The sequence below is a fragment of the Budorcas taxicolor genome, chromosome 2 (assembly GCF_023091745.1).
Source record: "Budorcas taxicolor isolate Tak-1 chromosome 2, Takin1.1, whole genome shotgun sequence".
NCBI classification, from domain to species: domain Eukaryota; kingdom Metazoa; phylum Chordata; class Mammalia; order Artiodactyla; family Bovidae; genus Budorcas; species Budorcas taxicolor.
The window spans coordinates 151751529-151772971 of NC_068911.1; the positions used below are offsets into that span (position 1 = coordinate 151751529).

Genomic DNA, 21443 nt, shown 5'->3' on the forward strand with positions numbered 1-21443 from the left:
GCCCATGCAGGAAGGGCCAGAGAGGCATGTGAGAAAATGTGTTGAAACGGAAGTCTCCACCTGGGGCTCCCTAGGGTCAAGCAGGACACCAATCCAGCCACTCTCTAGCTTCATTCAAGAAACATTAAGTAAGCATTCAGAATATTCCAGGCATGTGTTTTTCAAATTGTAGTAGATGGATAATCTGTCCGAATTCTCGCCTGTGCTTCCGGGGATGGGAGCTCAGGAATCCGCATTTTAAAGCAGGTGATTCACAGTTCCAGGCACTGCACTGGGTGCTGGGCCCAACTCAAGGGAAGGCAGACGTGGTTCGTCTTACCACTATATTTATGTGGGAAGGGGGCAGTAAGGGAGTGAGAGAAGAGATGATTACAATAAGGTGATAGGATGCTAGAAAAGAACGACGGGAAACCACAAGAGATGCACTGGGCTCAAACTGAGGAGGGTCAGAGAAGTCTTACCAAAGGACAGCGAAACCAAACGTGGAGGAGCTAAGGCTCTGAAGAGAAATGTGTATCTCACAGAAACATGGGTGTTTTCAGTTCGTAGAGTAGGTATAGCAGCGGCTGTGAACTAAATGGCTGGGGGAGGATGCAGAGTGAGAAGCAGGCGAAGGACCCAATTGTGAAAGACCCCAAACCACCTGAGCCTCTCTCTTTGTCTTCGCCCGCCCTAACGCCTTCGCGGCCAAACCCACCCGCGGCCACTCGGTGGCCCAGGAGACAACATCCAGCTCCCGGACGCCTGGCAAAACAGGAGGGGCGGGCCTCGGCTCTTCCGGGATGCGCCCCGCCCCCGCCGACAGCGAGGGACGTGCCCGCCCCGCGCGATGACGTCACGCGCCCGCGCGCGCCAAGGGAGGAGTGAGAACTGCGGGCCGGGAGGCTCTGACGCTCCGGTAAAGCGGGCTGGGTCGGGGAGAGGAAGGGGCGGGACGAGGAGTTCCCCCCAGAGTACGGGGTCGCGATTTGGACCCAGAGCTGAAGCCCTCGGGGAGCTCAGCATCGCGTCCTCTCCCAGCAGGTCCCCGTCCAGCCCGGCGATGGAGTTTCCGGACCTTGGGGCTCACTGTTCGGAGCCGAGCTGTAAGCGCTTGGGTAAGCGGGTGAAGGGGTGAGGGGCGGAGCACGCGAGAGGCGGGGCCGGGCGGAGTGGCGGGCTCCTGGGCTGGGAGTGCCCGAGGAGGGCGGGGCTCGGGCTTGGGGCGTGGCGTAGGAGATAGTGGAGTAGGGCCAGGGTGCAGTTGATTCCGAGTGAGGCAGCGTTTTCCTGCCCCTGAGTGGAAGGCTTGAGTGAGCAGGAACGTCGAGGTCCCACTGGACCTGCAGTCTGACCCATTTCCTGCAGATTTTCTGCCGCTCAAGTGCGATGCCTGTTCGGGCATCTTCTGCGCAGACCATGTGGCCTACGCCCAGCATCACTGTGGATCTGCTTACCAAAAGGTGAGGGGGCGGTCTGAGGATGAAAGGGGGCGGGTGGAGGATGCGTGAAAAATCTCCGGAACCCCTCTGCCTCACATTTCCCCTCCTTTATTGTCTTCTTGAGGCTCAGTGCTGGGAACATTATTTCCTTTTGCGTTTATGGAGGGTATGTCCAGGTTCTTTCAGGGGGATTCTCTCAGGATCACAGATCTGGCTGGACTGGGAGTAGGCCACAGACCGAACCCTGCTCCCTAACTATAGGATATCCAGGTGCCTGTATGCCCACTCTGTAACGTGCCTGTTCCTGTGGCCAGAGGGGAGTCCCCTGACCGAGCTGTTGGGGAGCACATTGACCGAGACTGTCGCTCAGATCCAGCTCAACAAAAACGTAAGGTAAGTGTTAGAGGGATCAACCATGGTCACCTGGGACTACAAACGCCTGGAACTCTGCACAGCTGTTAGGACAGGATTGAAAAGGGAGCAGAGATCTCAGCAGAGACAATCCTTCCTACTCCACCTCAGATCTTCACCAATAAGTGTGAACGCGCTGGCTGCCGGCAGCGGGAAATGATGAAACTGACCTGCGACCGCTGTGGCCGAAATTTCTGCATCAAGCACCGTCACCCACTGGACCATGATTGCTCTGGGGAGGGGCATCCCACCAGTAGGGCAGGGTAATTGCAACCAAGTTCTCTACTTGCCTTTGGGACCTGAATGAACCTTTGTCATAACAGTTGGGAAGCTTCACCCTATCTCCTTTGGCTAGGGAGTCTTTTCTTTCTTTTTCAAGTGCATGTTTTCCAGATCTTTTGGAGGAGCTCCCCTCCTGACTTCCTGGGTCAGGGGTGGGAGGAACTTGTAAGCCAAAGGTGCCTGGAGGCATGCCCAGAGTGTCTCTTCCTACAGACTGGCTGCCATCTCCAGAGCACAAAGCCTGGCTTCTTCTACAAAGACCATCCCCAGCCCGAACCAGACCTTGCCTTCGTCTTCCTCTGCCAGCAGGTAGGCCTGCCTGTTTCCCCTCCCCCTTTTTTCCCTTCGCATCTCTGACCTGAGCCTCTTGAATACCTGCCATAGAGCCTCAACTCAGTCTCCAACCCGGACAGCCGCTCCAGTGATTACTTTGCAAAGTGGCTTGGTGAGTGGGGCAGAGGTTGGATGGACAGAAGCAGACCCACAGAGAGTGAAGTCCAAGGCACCTGGTCTTATTTTTCCTTTTGCAGAGTGAGGATGAGGCTCTGCAACGAGCCCTGGAACTGTCCCTGGCAGAGACCAAACCCCAGGTCCCAAGGTACCTACTCACTGGTAAAAGGATGGGGCGTGGGTGAAGGCTCAGTTTGGAGGGAGGGAGGTGGGACTGCTGTCATCCAACGCAGGATAGTAGGAACTTGGGCTCAAAGTTAAGTTTTTGAACTGTATGACCTTGGACAAGTTCTTTAGCCCATGTTTATATGTTCAATAAAATGAAGACAATACCAACATCCTGTAAAAACCTACATGTGAAAATTGAAACAGTACTTAGAAGGGCTCAGCACAGTGATGCCTAACAGAGGAGATGCTCACACTTTAGATACTAAGTTAAGGTGTTCCTCCCTCCCAGTTCTCAGGAGGAAGAAGACTTAGCTTTAGCACAAGCACTATCGGCCAGTGAGGCAGAATACCGACAGCAGCAGGTATGAGGATGGCGTAGAGATGGGCCCTGTGCTGGGAGTAAGTAAGGAGTTTTCAGGGTAGGGGGGAAGGCAGGGAGGGTGTTCTTCCAAGTGGTAGAGTTTATGGTGGTGTTTATCCCTTTGTTTTCCTTATGACTCCACTCATAGCCCATGCTGAGCTCTGCAGTAAGGACTGTCCCTCATTTCCTTGACGTTGCACCCTGTCTTCCTCTCCTTCCCTTCCCCTTGCTCCAGGCTCAAAGCCGCAGCTTGAAGCCGTCCAACTGCAGCCTGTGCTAGGGCCCTGGGCTTGGGGAGGGAGGCTCAGTTGAGGAAGACTGTGGCCCTCGCACCTCTAGGGTCCACAGGGAAAGGAGGCCCAGAGCAGCCAGAGTGAAGACGAAGAGGAGTGACATGGAGGCCACCTCCAGGGAGCATCTGGAGAAACAGCATGTGGAGCTGAGCCTACAGAGGGCTCTGCTGGCTGCTCCAGCTGCATGGGAGTGAGCTGCTCTGAACTGCTCCCTGGCCAGGTCCCACTCGGCCCCCCTGCATCTTGTCATCCCCCATATACTGGGGCTCCCCTCCATGTATAGGGGGCAGGGAGGCAGGCTAGAAACAATAAAGGATGGGCAGTCTGTAAGACAACAAAGTGGTGTGTTTCTTTCTCTTTTCCAATCAAAAACAGAAGAGTCCCATCAAGAATGCTCATCTGACCTGGTGTAGTTCCCCACACCGCAAAGTCATAGTGATCCTAACATAGTCCACGCTTTTATTTCCCCCACAATGCTCTTCTGAAAGTCCCCGTTCCATCACTGTAGCTAGCACCAAGACCAGGATGAAACATGGCAGGGAAGAGGGATACTGTGTATTCCCCTCAGAGTTATCCTTCAGGAAGGAAGTGGCCACAACTTTTGTCATCATGCCTTAGTCTGGGAATTGGTGTCTTCAGAGACTTCTTGTCCCTGCTGCTGTAGCTGCCACATGTCAGCATACACCCCACCTCGGGACAACAGAGCCTCGTGCCTGGGGCAAGGAGAAAAATGTAAGTCCCAACCAATTGTTATTTGTACCCCAAGAGTCCTCGCCACCAGTCTGAGATGACAAGGAACTGGTAAGGGAGATCCTTCCAGAAACCCCTGGGATTCCACGACCTCTCCTTGGGGCCCCCACTTCAGAGGCCCATCCCTGTTTATCATGCTGTGTCCCTTACCGTCCTCGCTCCACAATGCGGCCATCCTTGATGACGAGGATCTGGTCAGCACTGACCACCGTAGAGAGCCTGAGAGGTCAGAGGTCAGTCACCCACCACAACGCCCGAGGGGGCCCCTCCACCTGCTGCCCGTTCCATACCTGTGTGCCACCACGATGGTGGTGCGGTTGGCGCAGACTTTGGCCAGAGAAGCCTGGATGGCCCTCTCATTATGGGTATCCAACGCAGACGTTGCCTACAGAGGGGGACTTAGGTAAAACTGTCCATCCCACCAGACCCCTGGTAGGAGGAGGATGCAAGTGGCTGGCCGAGGCCTCAGGAATCAAAAAGGACCTTGTTTTGCGCTTGAAAACTGGGAAGTGTTTTTGTGAAACATGCATTCGTGCTGGCTCTCCTACACGAAGAACGGTGCTCAGCAGGAATGGCTGGGCACAGGCTCAGGGAGGAAGGAGCAGGGTAAGGCGTCTCAGGGCCCTCACCTCGTCCAGCAGAACAATGTCTGGAGCCTTCAGAATGGTGCGAGCGATGGCAACACGCTGTTTCTCCCCACCACTCAGCTTCAGTCCCCGCTCGCCCACCTGGGTATCATACCCTGTGGAAATTGCCCACCTCTCTCAAGTCACACGTATTACACTTGGTTTCTGTGACCAGATGGGCAAGGATCGGGTAGAATGGAGGTCAGAGGCAGTAATAGGCCTGAACTGGGCAGGGGGAGACCCTGAAGGGGAGGCTCACCTTCAGGGAAAGCCATGATGGTGTCGTGGATGCCTGCAGCCTGAGCCGCAGCCTTCACCTCGTCGTTCCCAGCTGTGATGCGGCCGTAGCGGATATTGTTGGCAATGGTGTCATTGAAGAGGACAGTGTCCTGGGGCACGACTCCAATGTGAGACCGGAGAGAGGTCTGGGTCACCTGGGGCCAAAAGACCATATACTCTGGCCTGTGAGATCCCTCCAGGCCTGGAAGGTAGGATGGGCTGGTGGGAAGCACGTGGGATGAGACTCTGTGTGAGAGTCCTGCTTTCACCTCCTCAGATCCCGGCTGTGTGGGCAAATCACTTAATCTCTCTAACTCTGTTTCCCCATTGATAGAAAATTCATTTTTTCTCCCTGCTGCCCTAGATGGCTGCAGATCTTTGTGCCTCATACGGCATCCTAGGAATCACTCCCGTGACTACTTTCCTTATACAGACCATGTGCCACTAGAAAGGCTAATGTCTCCTGACCCAGCTTTTTGCAGGGGTGACAACTCTCTCTACTCCCTGGATGCCCAGCACCCACCGTTCTTTCACATATGGGCCCCCTAAATTATAGTCTTCCCCCGAGCATCCTTACCTGTGAAACATCCTGCCCATCTATTCGGATGCAGCCAGAGCTGATGTCATAGAAGCGAAATAGCAGACGCAAAACTGTGCTCTTCCCTGCTCCTGATGGGCCCACCTGTTGCATGAAAAAGAGAGGGAGAAAGGACTTCCCTGGTGGTGCAGTGGCTAAGAATCTGCCCACCTGGGCACATGAGTTTGCTCTCTGGTCTGGGAAGATTCCACATGTCTCGGAGCACCTCAGCCCATGCACCACAACTACTGAGCTTGTACTCTAGAGCCCGAGAGCCATAACTACTGAGCCTGCATGCTGCAACTCCTGAAGCCCATGTGCCTGAAGCCTGTGCTCTGTAACAGGAGAAGCCACCACAATGAGAAGCCTGTGCACTGCAACAGAGTAGCTCCTGCTCACTGCAGCTAGAGAAAGCCTTCACATAGCAATCAAGACCCACCACAACCAAAAAAACAATTTTTTTTAAAAAAGGATGGAAAAACATTCTCAGGCCCGTTGGCTAAAGGCTTTCTCTCCAAGAGGCCACCAATGTCCATGGAGGCTGCCACATTCAGTCCTGTGACCCAATAAGACAGGGCTCTCTGACCTCCACGGCCTGGGTCCCCAGCTACCATGGGCACTGGAATAAGGGAAGCTCAAGGAGTCTGGGTCAGCTGGCTGGGTCCCCTCTCACCAGGGCCAGTGTCTGTCCAGGCATCACGGTGAAGGACACATCCTGCAGGGTCTCTCGCCTGCAAGGAAGGGTGAGCATGGTCGGCAGGCTGGCTATACTGCCAGGGTCCCCTCCACCACTAGAACTACTACTGGGCCCTGCCACCTCTCGCTCAGACTGTCTTCCCAGATGGTGGTGAGCTGAGAAGTGGGGGGGCAGGGCAAGGGGAGGAGCAGTGTGTAAATGGACACGGGAAAGGGGATTGCAGGACAGTGGAAAGGGAGGGGCTCACCCATCAGTATAACTGAAGTGCACGTTTTCAAACTCAATCTGACCCCTCTGAAAACGAAGGGGCCCTGCGCCGGGAAGGTCCTTCACCTGGGAGAGTGCCACCATTGTGTGCCATTACAGGCCTGGTATCTTACAGACACGAGGAACACCACGCCAGCTCCCACTCCCTACAAACCCACTCCTCTCTCCTCACTCACTTCTGTCTTCTCTTTCAGCAGGTCAAACATGTTCTCCATGTCGATGAAGTTGGTCTGAATCATCCTGCAAGAAGAGGGCTGGTTGGAGCTCCTCCTGGGAGCTGGGGAGATAACACTGCATCCTGGACAGGTGAGGGCTGGCATCAGGTTACCTGTAGTAGGTGCCAAACCAGTTGAGAGGCATGTACAGCTGGATGATGTAGGTGCCAAACAGTACAAAATCCCCGACCTGTGGACATCCAGGGATGAGGACTGGGTCACAGGAGGCTGTTGGGCTGTCACCCTGCCCACTAGCTACCCCCTACCTCCTTCCCACCTGTGAACCTGATGGCCTAGACAAAGTCCCCAGGCCCAGGACAATTCCCTCACCTGTAGCTTCTGCTCAGTGACAAAGTAGGCACAAAGCAGGGAGCCGGCGAGGAGCCCAAGGCCAATCACCAGGTTCTGGGTCTGATTTAGTAGAACCAGTGAAGCATTTGACTTCCACTCTAAACTCTTGGGCAATGACAAACAGGAAGGAATGTCATACACATGTTGACAGTCACCAAATCCCAACCTGGGCCCAGGCACATCAACCTCACAGCCCAAATTTTACTCCTCTCAGGCCTGGTGATTCCACAAGTCCCGGCTGTTGCTCTCAGTAGGCCTCAAACCAGCATCCTCACCTGATATTTGATGATGGCCTCACGATAGCGTTCCACTTCATAACTCTCTGCGTTGTAATACTTCACCTGATGAATTTCAAACCAGTGCTGTTTCACACAGCCACAGCTTTCAGCTCCATTCTCCATCCCTCCTCCCTGATTGTAAGCAGCACACTTCGCACCCTCCCTGCTCCTTTTCAGCCCCAATGACCCCAGGCACACTCCTCTACATCTCCAAACCTCACGAAACTGCCACCGAGGTCTCTGTTACCGTCTCAAAGTTTAGCAAAGAGTCCACAGCCCGGGCCCGGGTAGCATTCTCCTGCATGTTCATAGCCCGTCGAAACTTTGTTCTCCACTCAGTGACCACAATGGTCAGGGCTAGAGAGTGACAGAAGGGAGAGGAAGGAGAAGACAGCAAGTCACTCCCAGCAGCAGAGACAATGTGTATGTCTGCTGCTGGTCACGTGTACACTAACCCTGTGCTATAACCCAGGGACCCAGATTCCCAAGGGAGGGAGTCTTAAGCTCCCTGAGGGAAGGGGCTGTGTCCAAGACATCACAGTCTGCATAAAGCCTGTGTGAAAACAGTTTTTGTGAACCAATGGAGGCAAGCTGCATCCTATCACATGAAGTTCCTCCTTGACTTGAGGTTCACAGCAGGAATCTAAAGTGACCAGGATGTCCTTCCCTAGGGAGAGCTGGGGTTTCCTTGACAGAGGATGCTCATCCATCACAGTGGGGAGCAGCAGGACCCTATTGGAGCCCACTGATCTACAGCCTCTCAAAGCTGGGCCATCTGAGTCGGGGTAGGACTCATGTTCAAGGCACTCCATAAATGGTTCAGGGAGATGGTTTCACCAAGCCATCTCTCATCACTCACCAAGGTAAAAACCCATGCACAGGAACACAATGAGGCCAAACCAAGCATTGAAGAACGTGCTGAAGTAGACGATGCCAATGATGATGTCGGCCAGTGTGGGGATGATGTTGAATACTAGGTAGCTAGGAGGCAAAGTCAAGCGATGAAGAATAGTTTAAGGGCTCAGAGCCAGCAACTCTACCTAGGAGGATTTCAACAGAGTGTTTTGTTTTCCATAGCAATGGACTAGAATCAAGCTAAATGCCCCTTAAGAATCAATGCCCCTTATATATGGCTAAATAAACCATAGCATGCCCAAACTATAGAATGCTTTGGATCAATTACAATGCATGAGAAAGATCTTCACATATGAATGAGAATGTTGTTGTTTAATCACTAAGTCGTGTCTGACTCTTTGCAACCCTGTGGACTGTAGCATGCCAGGCTCCTCTGTCCATGGAATTCTCCAGGCAAGAATACTGGAGTGGGTTGCCATTTCCTTCTCCAGGGGATTTTCCCAGCCCAGAGACTGAACCTGTGTCTCCTGCTTGGAAGGCAGATTCTTTACCACTGAGCCACCAGGGAAGCCCAGATAAGAATACATCTCCTTAACATTTTGATAATAAAGCCATTCTGAGAAACGATGCCTACATCATGATACCATCTGTTTTAAGAAACATCTTCACAATACCTACTAGTTCTACATGTCCATATGTAAAAAAATGCAAAAAAGCAGAACTCTACATACTATGCAGAGTGGGAACCTCTAGTGAGTGGAATTCAAGAGAGATTTGTTCTGTCTGCTTTACTGGAATTCTGAGGGCATGTGTATGTTAACTTTATAATTTAAGAAAAAAAAGAGGACAGAGAGGCAACTCCTCCAGCTGGGTGGGTTGTCCTGACAGCCCCTCCACCTGCTTCCCCAGGCCTGCCCTCCCGCAATTCCTTTCCATTGGCATGGCACCTGAGCAGCCCCGTGACACTGGACGTGCCCCGGTCCACGATCCGCAGCACCTCCCCTGTGCGGCGCCCCAGGTGCCAGCGCAGTGAAAGCTCGTGCAGATGGGAGAAGAGGCGCAGTTCCACCTGCCTCGAGGTGAACTGCTGCACCCGGATCCATAGGAACGTGCGCAAGTTGGTCACAAAGCCTGCGGGGAGCCAGGGAAGGCCTCGGTAGGGCTGAGCAGCCCAATGACGTCAGCCCAGCAGCAAGATGTGAAAGGTCTGAGAGCACCAAGGGGGCTGGGGGAGGGACGCCTGTGGGAGGAAGGACAGTGGCCAATACCAACCAGGGTGAGAGCAGAGTCCCTCATACCTGTACTGCCAGTGCCACCCCCCTGGAGAAACTTGAGGAAGACATAGATGATGACCGTCCAGACCAGGGAGTTCCAAGGTGCCTTCTGGGTCAGCAAGTTCACTATGGAGAAAATGAGTCCAAGCCCACTCAGAGACCCTAGCACTCTCTTTGGGAGAAACTGCCCTAAGCACCAGCCACAGCCTCTACTGACCACCCTGTTCTCAACTCTGTCACACTTCCCTGGGCTAGTCTCCACCACCATCCAGGCCAATGAAGGACCAGAGAGCTAAGCTGACCTCCTCCTTCTCCCCCTCACCTATGTCCCTATAGAAGATGGGTACCAACACGTTCAGTCCCCGCTCCAACCCCATGAGCCCCAGGCAGATGAGCACAACAAACTGCAGAGCTGGACTCCCCCGAGGCCACAGGTAGCCACTTAGTAGGCGGAGCTTCCTGCCTAGGTCTCGCCAGGTAGACCTCGATGGCCCCTCTGTTGATGGAACCTAGGATGGTGAAACATATAGGGGAGGGGAGCTCAGAAATCAAAATGGCATTAGCCAGAAACCCCCTAAGGAAAACATATGGGATTATAGCTCCCAGGTAACTTGGACCCACAGGTGACCCCTGATGGGCTCAGAAAGGCTAACAGGGATTCAGATTTAGGAAAGAAGTGAGTTATTAAGGTGAGAAGAAATGATGACGGGGAATGGAATTACAATAGACCCTAAGTTTTAGAAACTGAGGTGTACCTGGCTCCTCTCTACATCTTGATCCTCTTCATTGACCCGCAAGGTGTAAGACTGCGGTCGAAGTCCAGGGGCCCAGAGCCCCAGGACAAAAAGCCCTCCGGAGACCACATACCGCAGCACCCACAGACTAAACTGAACCTAGAATTAAACATAGGCGGGGAGACTATCACTGAGGGCCAAAGTCCCATTTTCACTCCTTGTAACACGGCTGGGCACTGGGGTAGTACACACACCCAGGTCCTCTTCAGGGGCCCAGCATCTAATAGGCTTTAAAAAAGTCTACAGTGACTCAGCACCGCCACTCCCCACCAGCTGGCTATCAGCTCCCAGCAGCACTGGCCCCTCCTTTCTTCCCTTTCTTAAAGGCATTTGAAAAGCGTGGAAGCAATGTGAGCAGACACGCCACGCTTCCCCCTCCCCCCACGAGGTCCCTCACCTGCTGGCTCAAGTTCGCCCTTGCCCACCACCATTGTGGGTTGTTCCAAGACACCAGGGCCAAATTCTCGGCTGCAAAAGACACAGTCCAGAGGAGCAGGAGACCCGGGCTGTGCCTGAACTTGATCCAGACGCCCATTGCCAGCTTCTGCAGTGCCTGGCTCCGTTCTGTCACAAGCATCGCCAGACCACAGGCGCTGGCCACAGTCCCCAGTACAGAAGCCAGGAAAAGGTAGCCTGGTAGTGCGGCACCCTGGGCAGTGCCCACCCGGCCAACGAGGCCAGCTAGGGGCAGCGCTACCTGAACTGTGGCCAGAAGCAGCTGCAGCACGTAGGGAGCGACGCGAGGGCCGGCCGCCCAAGACACCCTGTCGGTGCCACCAGGCCGCTCCGGACGTCTGCAGGGAAAAGCCGGCACCAAGGCCAGAGCCCCTAGGGCCATCAGAGTCGAGGGCACGAGCGTGAAGAAGAAGCAGGGGCTGAGCCCACCCTTCGCCCAGACCGGACCCGCGGGTCCCTCGGCCTCACAGAAGTTGCCCACAGTCACCATGGCAATGCGTGGCCACGGACCGAGACTGCGGGGACTAAGGGACGGGAGAACTGGAGCGGCGGCCGCTCGGGGCGGGGCGCAGAATCCCGAGTATCTCGGGTCATGGATCCTCTGGGCGCTGAGCCGCGGGGGTCGCTGGGCAGGGTCGCACGTGGACCCGGCCACACCACTCACTCGCTTCGCGCACGCGCCGCCGCCACGCACTCACGCCGGGCACGTACGCTGTCTCCGCCGTTCGGCCGGTGCTCGGGGCAGGTGACCCTCCGGCCGGGTCCGAGCCCACGGGAGTGTTCAACGTCCGACTCCGGCGACTCTCTTCCTCAGCAGCCCCGCCCACCAGGGCCGCCCCTGGCCCCTACCCAGGTCCCCATTGGGCGAGAGTCTCCGAAAGGGGGGTGAGGGGGATGGCGCACGCAGGGAAGGGCAAAATAGACGGGCGGAGCCGGCATAGTCACGTGCTCAGGGCGGGAAATCTGACCGCACGTCCTGCCGGAGTCCTTGACCTCCAAGGAACCGTGGTTCGGAAAGCTGCCCTTCTCGCCCGCTAGGTCGGTAGATCCAAGTGATCCCATGGACCAGCTTTCTCACGGGGCGGACAGCTTTCTCACGGGCAGTTCCCAGCCACCTGGGTGGTTCACAGACACCCCATCCCTCCTGCCCCCTCAAAACCTGGCCGCTCGGGACAAGCCGCGACCTAGTCAGTCCCTTCTTTATTAAAGGTTGTCAAGCTGTACACGGTCCCCCACCCCATTCCGCTGTAAGTTCGGCTGGGTAGTTCAACCGCTCACCCACAGCCGACCCGAGCTGGGGGAGGGGGGCAGGGGGAGGGAAAGGAGTTGGGTCCCAGCATGCAATGCGGCAGCCCACAGCCGAGGGCGAAGCCATCCTGTCGCCCCTGCATCCCCCTCTCGGGACAGCGGGATGCAGGCCAGAGCGCTCTTGCTGGGAGACAGACAGCCGAGGTCACACTCCGGCCCTTTCCATCCCATGTGCAGGTGGTACGGAGTACAATAAGCAGCAATGGGGGCCAAGAAGGCCTCGAGTCTCCCAGGGGCCCATCCTAAAAAGTTGGAGAGGACAGCAAAGACTTTCCATCCCTGCTCCACAGTTTAGAAACCTTCCTTCTTAGTGTCAAAAGATAGCATGAGGGGAGCTGGGAGCTAAAGCCTCCACACCAACACAAAGCAAAAGCTGAACAGAAGGGGGGAGCAAGGGAACAGAAAGGGAGCAAGTGGCAAACATGCCAGTGATGTATGTGCAGGAAGCAGGGGAGAGGTGAGCAGGCTGCAGCGCTGGGAGAGAACTGGGGGTGAGGTAAGGGCCACAGCCTGAGCTGCTCATCTGTTCGGGGGTGGGGAAGGAGGCTGCAGAGGTTGAGGGTCCAGGCCCAACCTTCCCACTCCACAGTTGGCACACGTTCTCCCTGCTTGGCAGCTTCTGGGGTGGGGAGTCCTCTGGAGACTTGCAGGGGTGGGTGCAAAGGTGGCAGTACTGGGGCTGGGCTGGGGACCAGTTTCTAGCACCACACTCTGAGCCAAGGGGGGTCCTGGGGATGAGGCTAGAGTCCCGTGTGCCCTGTTTCCCAGGCCCCCCGTCTCTCTCCTGGGGCTGTGGCGAGCCCAGCATTGGCACCTCCCTTGGCCAGGCACGGACACACAAACACCACACGCGTGGAGCCAGGCAGCACTCGGGAGCCCTCCATGACGGACGGATGGGATGGCAGGGCAGCAATGGCCTCCATCCTGGGGCACAGGGACCCTCCTCTGGGACGGCAGGGCAACGATGGCCTCCATCCTGAGGCATAGGGACCCTCCTCCGCCTCGTCTATACCTGTGGAAAGAAATGGGTTGGTGATGGAGATGGTCTTCAGCAATCTGCTTACACAACAGAAGCCTGGAGATAAAGGAAAAGGAAAATTTGATTCTGGGGCAGGTAAGCAAAGGAAAAATCAAGTCCTGGGTTTCATAGTTGGTGAGGGGAGAGAAGGAAGTCTACTTTGGAGAAGTTGCAGTGTCATCTGCTCAGGAGGCCACCTCCCTTCACATGAGAAGCTTGACCTCAGCCTGGAAGTTACTACTTCTGGCTGTCGGTTTCGGGTCTTAGAGCCCTTACCTTGTGCACTTGAGGGGGGAGCTCATCCTCTGAGCCCTCTTCGGGCACAGGCTCCGGGTGCCTTGATGCTGACTGCCCATCTTCAGCCCATCCTCCCAGGGGCAGCCGAGAGAAGTGAGAGGGAGCCCGGGGCACTGTCCCAGGATCTACAGACACAAGTGAGTACTCTTAGTCTGCACACAGACAGGAATGAGGAGACGGGCTCTGGGGTTGCTGGGGGAGTTGGAGGCGCCAGGGAGGGACTAGTCTTCTTGGGTCTAGTCCCTCTGACCTCTTTCCTCCCCTAGAGGCCCCAGAAGGACCACTCTTCCCTGAAAGCTCTGTCTTCTGTACCCCCAGTGCATACCTGTGATGCCTCCATAACGCCTCTGGAAGCCCCCATGCAGGGCAGTAGTCTCAGGAGCTCCAGGCCGGGGTGCAGCACAGGGATAGCTGGCAGAGCGGGGGATAGGCTGGGCGGCCCGGGCCCCCTCGCCCCCCTCTTCAGGGGCACTCTCCCCACTCTCATCACTCTCCCGGCGGTGCCACACATGCCGTTCAGGTTCAGCCTGGGCCTGCTGCTTGTGGAGCTGAGAAGTGGGAAATTCATTAGTTGGGGACAGAAAGTGAAGTCACTCAGTTGTGTCTGACTCTTTCCTACCCCATGGACTGTATAGTCTGTGGAACTCTCCAGGCCAGGATACTGGAGTGGGTAGCCTTTCCTTCTCCAGGGCATCTTCCCAACCCAGGGATCGAACCCAGGTCTCCCCCATTGCAGGTGGATTCTTTACTCGCTGAGCCACAAGGGAAGCAGTTGGGGACAGAAGAATATCTGAAATAGTTACTCTCCACCATGGTATTGGCCAGTTCTGATTTATATTGCCTCATCTAGAACCACTCACTCAGAGTACCTGTCATGTTAATAACATGTAACATACATGTAATATTTTCCAAGTTAAATTCTCAGTAGATTCCAGGAACAAGCCTGTGCACAGATTGTAATGGCTCTCATTTTCCCCAGTCATCTGATTCCAGAATAAATTGTTTGTGAATCTAAGTGCCAGGAGCTCTTTTAGGTGCTGGTGATACAGCAGTAAACAAAATAGTCAAAAACCCCAACTCCCTGGGGCTTATATACTTGGATGGGGTGGGAGGAGATAGACAATAAACCAATAAATAAGGAAAAAATACAGTGTCAGATGATGCTAAATGCTATGGAGAGAAAAACAGAACTGGAAGATTCAGATCCCTAGGCAAGGGAGGCTTTTACTCAGGGTGGCCAGAGATGGTACAGTTTTGAATGAGAAGGAGGGAGCCATGTGGCTATGTCAGGGAAGTGGATTCTTAGCAGGGGAAACCACAAGTGTGGAAAAGCCCTGGGTGAAAGTAAGCTTGTCTGAAAAGGATAGGAAGAGGAAATATGGGGAATGAAAACTGCAGAGCAGGTAAATGGCAGAGAAGGGATTCGAGCCCATGTCTTGCTTCTCCACGTCTAAAACCCTCTATTCTATTTTCAGTTACCACCTTGGTTCTACGGCCCTGCCCCTTCCTGCCCACTCACCTGATGCATGTAGAGGGCATGTAGGCTCATCTCAGTGGATGCATATTCTGACAGCACCAGGCTCTGCAGCTGGCCTTCCCACACGCTGCTCCCGGAGCTGGCTGTCCTGGCATCCACCCTGTCCCCACCGCCAGCACAGACAGCAGTCATCAACATTTCTGAGACTGGCACAAACTGCTGGGGGCTACTGCCACGCCCTCCCCTCATGGCCCGCTGCTACTCACCCAGAGCCTGTCATGGTGCTGGGAGCCCGGCCTGTGGGAGCCTGACCAGGCTGCAGAGGTGAGAAGGAGCGCAGAGCAGAGGCGACTTCAGCCCTGTGCCTGGAGCCCTGCAGGTCTCTAGGCAGTGGGGGACCCCGGCAGGATGAGCCGGCTACCACGTTTGCAATAAGGCTCAGTGGCTGTGAATAAAAAGGGTGGTAGAATTCTCAGGGCACAGGGAGGCCTCTGGTCCCCCAGGACTCTGCACTTTAGAACCCAGTGGCACAGACTGAATGAACAGAGAGAAGGAAACTGACAGGGTGGACCCTTCTGCCCCACACCCTCAAGTCCCAGCTCCTGGCGTCCACTCTGCCCATCATATCCTAGTCCCTAGGAACGCACCTCAGACTCGGATTGTAAGGACTGGATGGACGTAAAGAGGGCATTTTCCGGGAGCAGACCCCCTTGGGCAAGGCCAGCAGCTGCTCCGTCCCGCTGAACTTGCTCCTTGAGGAAACCTAGGAAGGCCGTGCTCTCACGTGGTGGCTGCCAGCCAGGGTTGGTGATGGCAAAGTGCATGAGTGACAACTCTGTCTTCCCATCCTCGGCCTGCTGGTACACTGAGGCCTCCGTCTGCCCACCGGACAGCCACTGCACAAGGGAGGCTGCAGTGAGCAGGACTGGCCCCTTACAGAAGCCCTTTTGGTACTTTTCCTGCGGTGGAGGGGGGAGGCCTTGCCCCTGGAGGACAGAGACCACAGTGCACTGCTGTATCTCATCCAGGGGCCCTAGTGGCCACCCTACGAGTAGCCACATACTGTGCTAGCTTCTTGGTTTGTGCCTTTCTCAGGGGACCTTGGCCAAGGGTACAAGTTTAAGGCTATAATCCAGTCCAGGCTCCTGTTTACAAAGCCACGTGTGCCCTGGTGCAGGGCTGCCACTTTGTGATTCGTTGGCTCAGAAGGGGTATCTTTTTGCAGTTTGTCCCAAAATGCTGCATAGGCCAGCCTCACCTCTGGCCAACTGCCCCCCTGCCTTTCCTAATACCTGGGGATGCCCATGCTGGCGAACATCCATCTGAGCGAAGGAGCAGGTGTCTCCAACACCGACAACCTCCACGGTGAAATTGCGGAAGAAGTCTATAATCTCCAGGGCCCGTGGGCGCAGGCAGAAGATGAGGATGAGAGGTGTGACAATGGGGCTCAGTAACTCCTCCAGGATGAACACCTAGAGAGGAAGAAAGGGACTGAGGTCACAAGAGAGCAGGAAGGAGACCAGCCCTTGGCACCGAGCTGTCAGCCAGTCTCTAGCAGGCCCTGACTCCAACTCCACTCACTGCCTTGTACTGGAAGAGCTGGGCAAACTCGTCCCGGGTCTGCGAGCGGTGGGCATTACCCTGCCAGTGGTCAGGCATGTAGTGGATGTGAGCGAGGATCACGCGGAGCAGCTGCTCAGGGCAGAACACCATGTGCTGGTCCGGGATAAAGGACCTGGTGGGATCAGGGCTGTGGTGAGACGGAAGCCCTTCCCGGAAATGCCAGCCTGCTCCCCCCTGCTGCCCTGGCCCACCTGCACACGGTCACGGTGACCCCCAGGAGTGTGACGGTGGTGAGGACGTGTTCCACAGCCAGCACGTCTTCATCATAGATGGTGAGGGCAATAAGCACGGCCAGGATGGAGCCAGCGAAGAAGGCGCAGTTCTTGGCTAGCAGTGTCAGCAGCGGTGACAAGAAGCAATTCATGTACTTGGATGCAGGCTTGTAGCCTCGGTTGAGGCGGGACTGCAGCTCATGCTCCAGCTCATTGAAGTGGCGGAGGTAGCAGCGGCCGTAGAGCGACCAGCAGCGCGCACCCAGGGCACCTGGCTCCCGCTTAAGCACCTCGGCGTAACTGAAGAAGGCGTAGAGGATCTGCCAGATGAGGATGAGGGGGCACAGCAGGAAGTTGGCAATGCCGATCCACAGGATACGGTTGCTGAGGCGCTGGGCCAGCTCCAGCCGTTGCCCCCCACGTTTGTACTCAGCCTTGAGGCTCCATTCGTTGAGAAAGAGAGAGCCTGGTCCCCAGAAGAGGATCAGCTCGAAGTTGTACTTGAGGCCCCGGGTGAAGAAGACAACCTCCCCGAGACCGGGCAGGCGGAAGCGCAGGGGCAGGAGGGACTTGTTCACCAGCGCCACCATGTAGTTCTGGAACCGGAGGATGCGGTGGTAGATGTCCAGCTCTGTCAACTCACGCTTGTGGATGCAGATCTGGTGCTCCTTCTGGGTCTGCACGATCCGGGCCTGCACTTCTTGCCACGTGCAGTATGGAAGTGCCGACTGCAGTGGGGAAGACGGGGGATGGAAGGCGGGGTGGTTGCCTCAGCCCCTTGCCCTCCATGAGCTGTGAGGCTCAGGGGTCCTTGGGAGCCTTCAAGCAGACCCTGCCTGACCTACCAAGGATGGAGGAGGTTGCCTGGTGCCCAGGAATATACCCCACCCTTCCCAGATGGTGGAAGACATCCTGGACTGTGGTGCTAACTGCCCAGCTTCCCAGTCTCACCATGGGGATGCGCAGAGCATGCAGGTAGAAGGAGTGGATCTCCCAGTAGCAGCAAATGTTATAGATAAACTTGATGAGCCGGTGGACCCAGAAGACACCAGCGATGACCAGGATGGTGATAAGGGAGCCATTTTCCTGAATCCTGGTGGGGGAACAGGGAAGGGGAGGAAGAGTGGCCTGAGGCCTCTGGGCGGAAATGCTGCTGTCCTGAAAGATTCGGAGAGGCTGAACCTGTGTTCTGGGGAATGTTACTGCCTCACACCCCATCCCCCACCTGCTAGCTGAACTACAGGCTCTAGTGCCCTCTGACCTGCAGTGCTCACCTGGCACTACAGACTTGGGCAGGCAGAAAGGCATCTGGCAGAGTGACCTTGACGGGCTCGGTCGGGTGAAGACTGTGGTTCACCATCTTGTTGGCGAATAGGATGTCGTAGTCCACACAGCTGACCAGGAAGGTGGTGAAGGCAACCACAAAGAGGAACTGCCTGGGGAGTTGGGCATAGGGGATGCAGTCTGAGAGTCAGAGAGACACCAGTGAAATAACCGGGAAAAAGTGAGAGTCTGGAAGTGGCAGACTAAGACTAGAGAGCAGCCTCTGGGGAAATGGAGGGCCTCTCTCTACTGCTTGGCCCCGGGAGACCCAAGGCAGCACCTGTTTTTGGCTCCTAGCTTCAGGCAACACAGAATCAGCCTGCTTTTCTATCTCATGGTAATCTCTGCCAACACTCACTCTTTCAAAGGTTTTAGACTGTGTGGTCTCTGGTCCCCGGTCCCTGATTTCCTGTTGAGATTGTAGAACCCCTTTGCAGATTTGAATTCTTCTCTTAGGGAGGGCAGGTTTTCCACCCTTTACTCTTTGGCAAAGCCATATGGCTCCCAGAAGCCCCTCTACTCAGCAGTGGGTCTAAGGTACATTCAAGGCAGAACAGAGACATTTTTCTCAAGTAAGCATCTGGCATCTGATACCTCCTGACTGAACCATGCTCATTCTACTGGAGCTCTGATGAGTCTGAATTCTCTCTGTGGAAGAGACAGGACTTGGAAAGCCTTCCTTGTAAGGGTGATTAAAAAAGATAAGGCTGTAAAACATGGTGCCACACCCGGGCTTAAACTATAAAGGTTTGCAGTTTGGAGCCTTGCACCTAGCTGCATTGGCAGTTTGGGCCAGGAGTTGAGCTCAGAGACAGGAAACACTGTGATGTGTTCCTTCACCACACCATCCGTCCCTTGTACTTACATGAGCTCAAAGATCTCCCCGATGAGCATACAAGTGAAACCATTCTTCTGGTGTAGATTATAAACGTGCCATTGTTAAGAAAAAGTGGTTGGTAGAGACAGCAGTTAAGAGCACATACTTTGGTGTCATGTACCTGAGACGAAGTCCTGGCTTTCTGACTTTTGAACTGTGTGACTCTGGCCAAGTTACTTAACCTCTCTAAGCTTCTGTCTGTAGTAGTATAATAGCACCTGTCTTATAGGATTGTTAGGCCTGAGATAGTGCATGTAAAGTATTTAACAAAGAACTGACACAAAATCAAAAACACATTAATTATTACAATTATTAGCACACCATCAAGAGAATCACCCTCAGAGAGGTTCCTTATAAATTAATAATACAAAGTACAACACACATGGCTCTTAATAGATGTGGGATATTATTATTTATAACTGTCATTATTTCCCTAGCCTCTGTTTAGGTTCAAGGTGCACTCCATTCTCCTTCGAGGGATTAGAGCCAAACCCACACCAAGTTCTTCCCCTCAAGGGGCCTGGCTTAGAGAGGGACTGAAAGTTCAAGAGCTCCAACACAGAGACACAAAGGATATTCGAGAGAAGAAGAGGTCAAGATTTTCGATGTGGTGCCAAGGTGCTGTGGGTACAGGAGCAGAGATGTCAGCCCCGAAGAAATGGAAGCCCCTTGCTCCCTCAGCGTCCCTCCACCAAATCTCCCCCCAAGTCCCACTTCTGGCTGTCATGTCCAAGAACTCACACTTGCTCCCCTCAGGAACATGCACCAACAGGTCCTCCTCTCCAGGGGGTGAATCGCTGTAGGAGGCCTCTAGGCGCTGGTATTCAGTGTCAAACTGCGCCATCACCACCGCCCCCTGTCCACCCTGTCGACCTGTGGATACAGAGCAAAGAGAGACCCAGGTTTAGACCTTCTGCCTTCATCTTCTTCCCTGCCTACTAGGACAGAAATGAATGAGAAAGAATCCTTGGGCTTGGTCTCCACGACTAGTCGTCTTGGATCAAAGGCAGAGGAAGAGTAGTAACCCAATGAAAGCAACATGCTTAGGGCTTGGGAGACACTCACTGACCAATGAGGTCAGTCATTCCCGTAGCCTTTACTGAGTGTCTACTGAGGCCTTGCTGGCCTGAAGACAGACTCTGCCCCTTTGGGGGGGTGGGCGGCAGGGTCTGTTTCGTCTTCTATTCAGTGGAGAGAAGGGGCCCTCCCACTCCCCTCCTAGAGAAACTCTGGTCTCCCAAGAGACTAGCAGTTTGGAAGCACTTTGTAAACAGAGGTTTGAGATAAGCACATGGCCCTACCAGCTCCATGGACAGTGTCAGCTCCACTCCAGCCCTCGATGCCCTGGCTCTGCAGCTGCTGGAGGAGAAGGTGTCAGGCCCCAGAGAGTGGGGAGTGGGAACAGAAATAAACCCAACCCTACCACTCCCCCCAACCCCCACCAAACTTCCCAACCCTGCTCAGGGGAAGCCAAGCAAGGGGCAGGGAGGCTGCAGTGAGAAAGAGGCACCCCTCCTAGCCTAAGGCTATGCACACTTCCTCTGGTTGTAACATATGAGGCCACTCATTCAACTGTAGGGTCCTGTGCTGTGGCTTAATGAACCCGTCGAGACTGAGTCTGTACAGGGCTGGACTGTTTCTCCATGCCCCACCTTAGCCTCAGGAATTAGGTGGACCTTTCGGGGTTCGCACAGTCCCAAATCCAAAACCCAAGAAGAGAGTCTCTCCTAAAAAGGAGCTGCTCTTGCTTCCCTAGCAAACACCCAGCGGGCAGGCTAAGTTCCTAGATGGGATATCCTGACTGGGTCAATGTAGACTCAGATCCTGGCTCAACTGTGGGTTCTCTTGGTCCTGGAGACAGGCATGATCTAGGCGGCACTCACCCAGTCAGTGCAGACACTGAAGCTGTGGAGCACTGCCCAGCCTGGCCCCAGTGGGATTCCCCGAGTTAGTGAGAGCCCTGGATCCTAAGAAGCTGACCAAGCCCTCAGGGAACTCACCACTCACTGGGTCAGTGTAGACCCAGGGCCCATAGAGCCCGTGTCAGCCGGGCCCGGGCTCAGGGGTTCCTGCGGACGTTGGAAGAATCGAGCCAGTCCGACAGCCGATACCCCAAGCTGAGCTGGGTTGCCTTCCTACACCCAGCTGCCACGACCCGAGCCCAGCGCGCCCCCAGACCGCCCGGCCCCAGGCCAAGGGCTCGGCTCCCAACAGCGGACAATCTCGCGCGCGGCCCCGCCGCTCACGCGCGCCCCCGTCCGCGCGCCCCCGCTATCAAAACATTCCGGCTGCGCGCCTCCGCCCCGCCCGCGGTGCCCCCTTCCCCCGTTACCAACCGCAAGTCCGCTTAGGACTCCGCGGGCATACCTGGCCAGGCCCGACACGGGTCGTGAGATTTCGGTAACCGGGCTCGCGTTTCACCTCAGGAACGGTGACCCGGGTGATTCCAGGGGCTCCGTCGCCTCCACTGGGCTCGACCCGACCGGGAGCGCTAGGCCTGGCG

General features: G+C 55.3%; 3 protein-coding genes across 5 annotated transcripts; 1 reads left to right on the forward strand and 2 right to left on the reverse strand.

Moving 5' to 3' along the window:
• Positions 1-856: 856 nt before the first annotated feature.
• ZFAND2B (zinc finger AN1-type containing 2B) lies at positions 857-3719 on the forward strand. 3 transcript variants are annotated; one of them, XM_052664357.1, is made up of 10 exons: positions 857-898; positions 1024-1097; positions 1348-1442; positions 1683-1814; positions 1944-2095; positions 2328-2423; positions 2499-2559; positions 2645-2712; positions 3022-3094; positions 3329-3719. In XM_052664357.1, the coding sequence occupies exons 2-10, from the start codon at positions 1043-1045 to the stop codon at positions 3371-3373; spliced, it is 777 nt and encodes a 258-aa protein (XP_052520317.1). In that variant the 5' UTR covers positions 857-898; positions 1024-1042; the 3' UTR covers positions 3374-3719. The 3 variants fall into 3 exon arrangements, with proteins under 3 accessions (XP_052520317.1, XP_052520314.1, XP_052520315.1); XM_052664354.1 differs by having other exon boundaries at positions 3433-3719; XM_052664355.1 differs by having other exon boundaries at positions 863-898; positions 1021-1097; positions 3433-3719.
• Positions 3720-3726: 7 nt separating this feature from the next.
• On the reverse strand, positions 3727-11608 carry ABCB6 (ATP binding cassette subfamily B member 6 (Langereis blood group)). The gene is made up of 19 exons (XM_052664352.1): positions 10747-11608; positions 10311-10448; positions 9878-10064; positions 9580-9681; positions 9229-9412; positions 8286-8407; positions 7674-7783; positions 7424-7489; positions 7128-7253; positions 6911-6987; positions 6759-6822; positions 6563-6648; positions 6292-6349; positions 5619-5723; positions 5022-5196; positions 4766-4878; positions 4427-4521; positions 4287-4355; positions 3727-4099 (listed from the first exon to the last, which is right to left on the reverse strand). Exons 1-19 carry the CDS (start codon positions 11293-11295, stop codon positions 3994-3996), a joined length of 2532 nt encoding a protein of 843 aa, XP_052520312.1. The 5' UTR covers positions 11296-11608; the 3' UTR covers positions 3727-3993.
• Positions 11609-11987: 379 nt separating this feature from the next.
• Positions 11988-21436, reverse strand: ATG9A (autophagy related 9A). The gene is made up of 16 exons (XM_052664353.1): positions 21308-21436; positions 20242-20299; positions 19682-19813; positions 19518-19561; positions 18929-18993; positions 18015-18176; positions 17692-17833; positions 16720-17468; positions 16487-16640; positions 16198-16377; positions 15553-15801; positions 15172-15350; positions 14948-15065; positions 13754-13976; positions 13408-13553; positions 11988-13125 (listed from the first exon to the last, which is right to left on the reverse strand). The coding sequence occupies exons 3-16, from the start codon at positions 19782-19784 to the stop codon at positions 13120-13122; spliced, it is 2520 nt and encodes an 839-aa protein (XP_052520313.1). The 5' UTR covers positions 19785-19813; positions 20242-20299; positions 21308-21436; the 3' UTR covers positions 11988-13119.
• Positions 21437-21443: the final 7 nt, after the last annotated feature.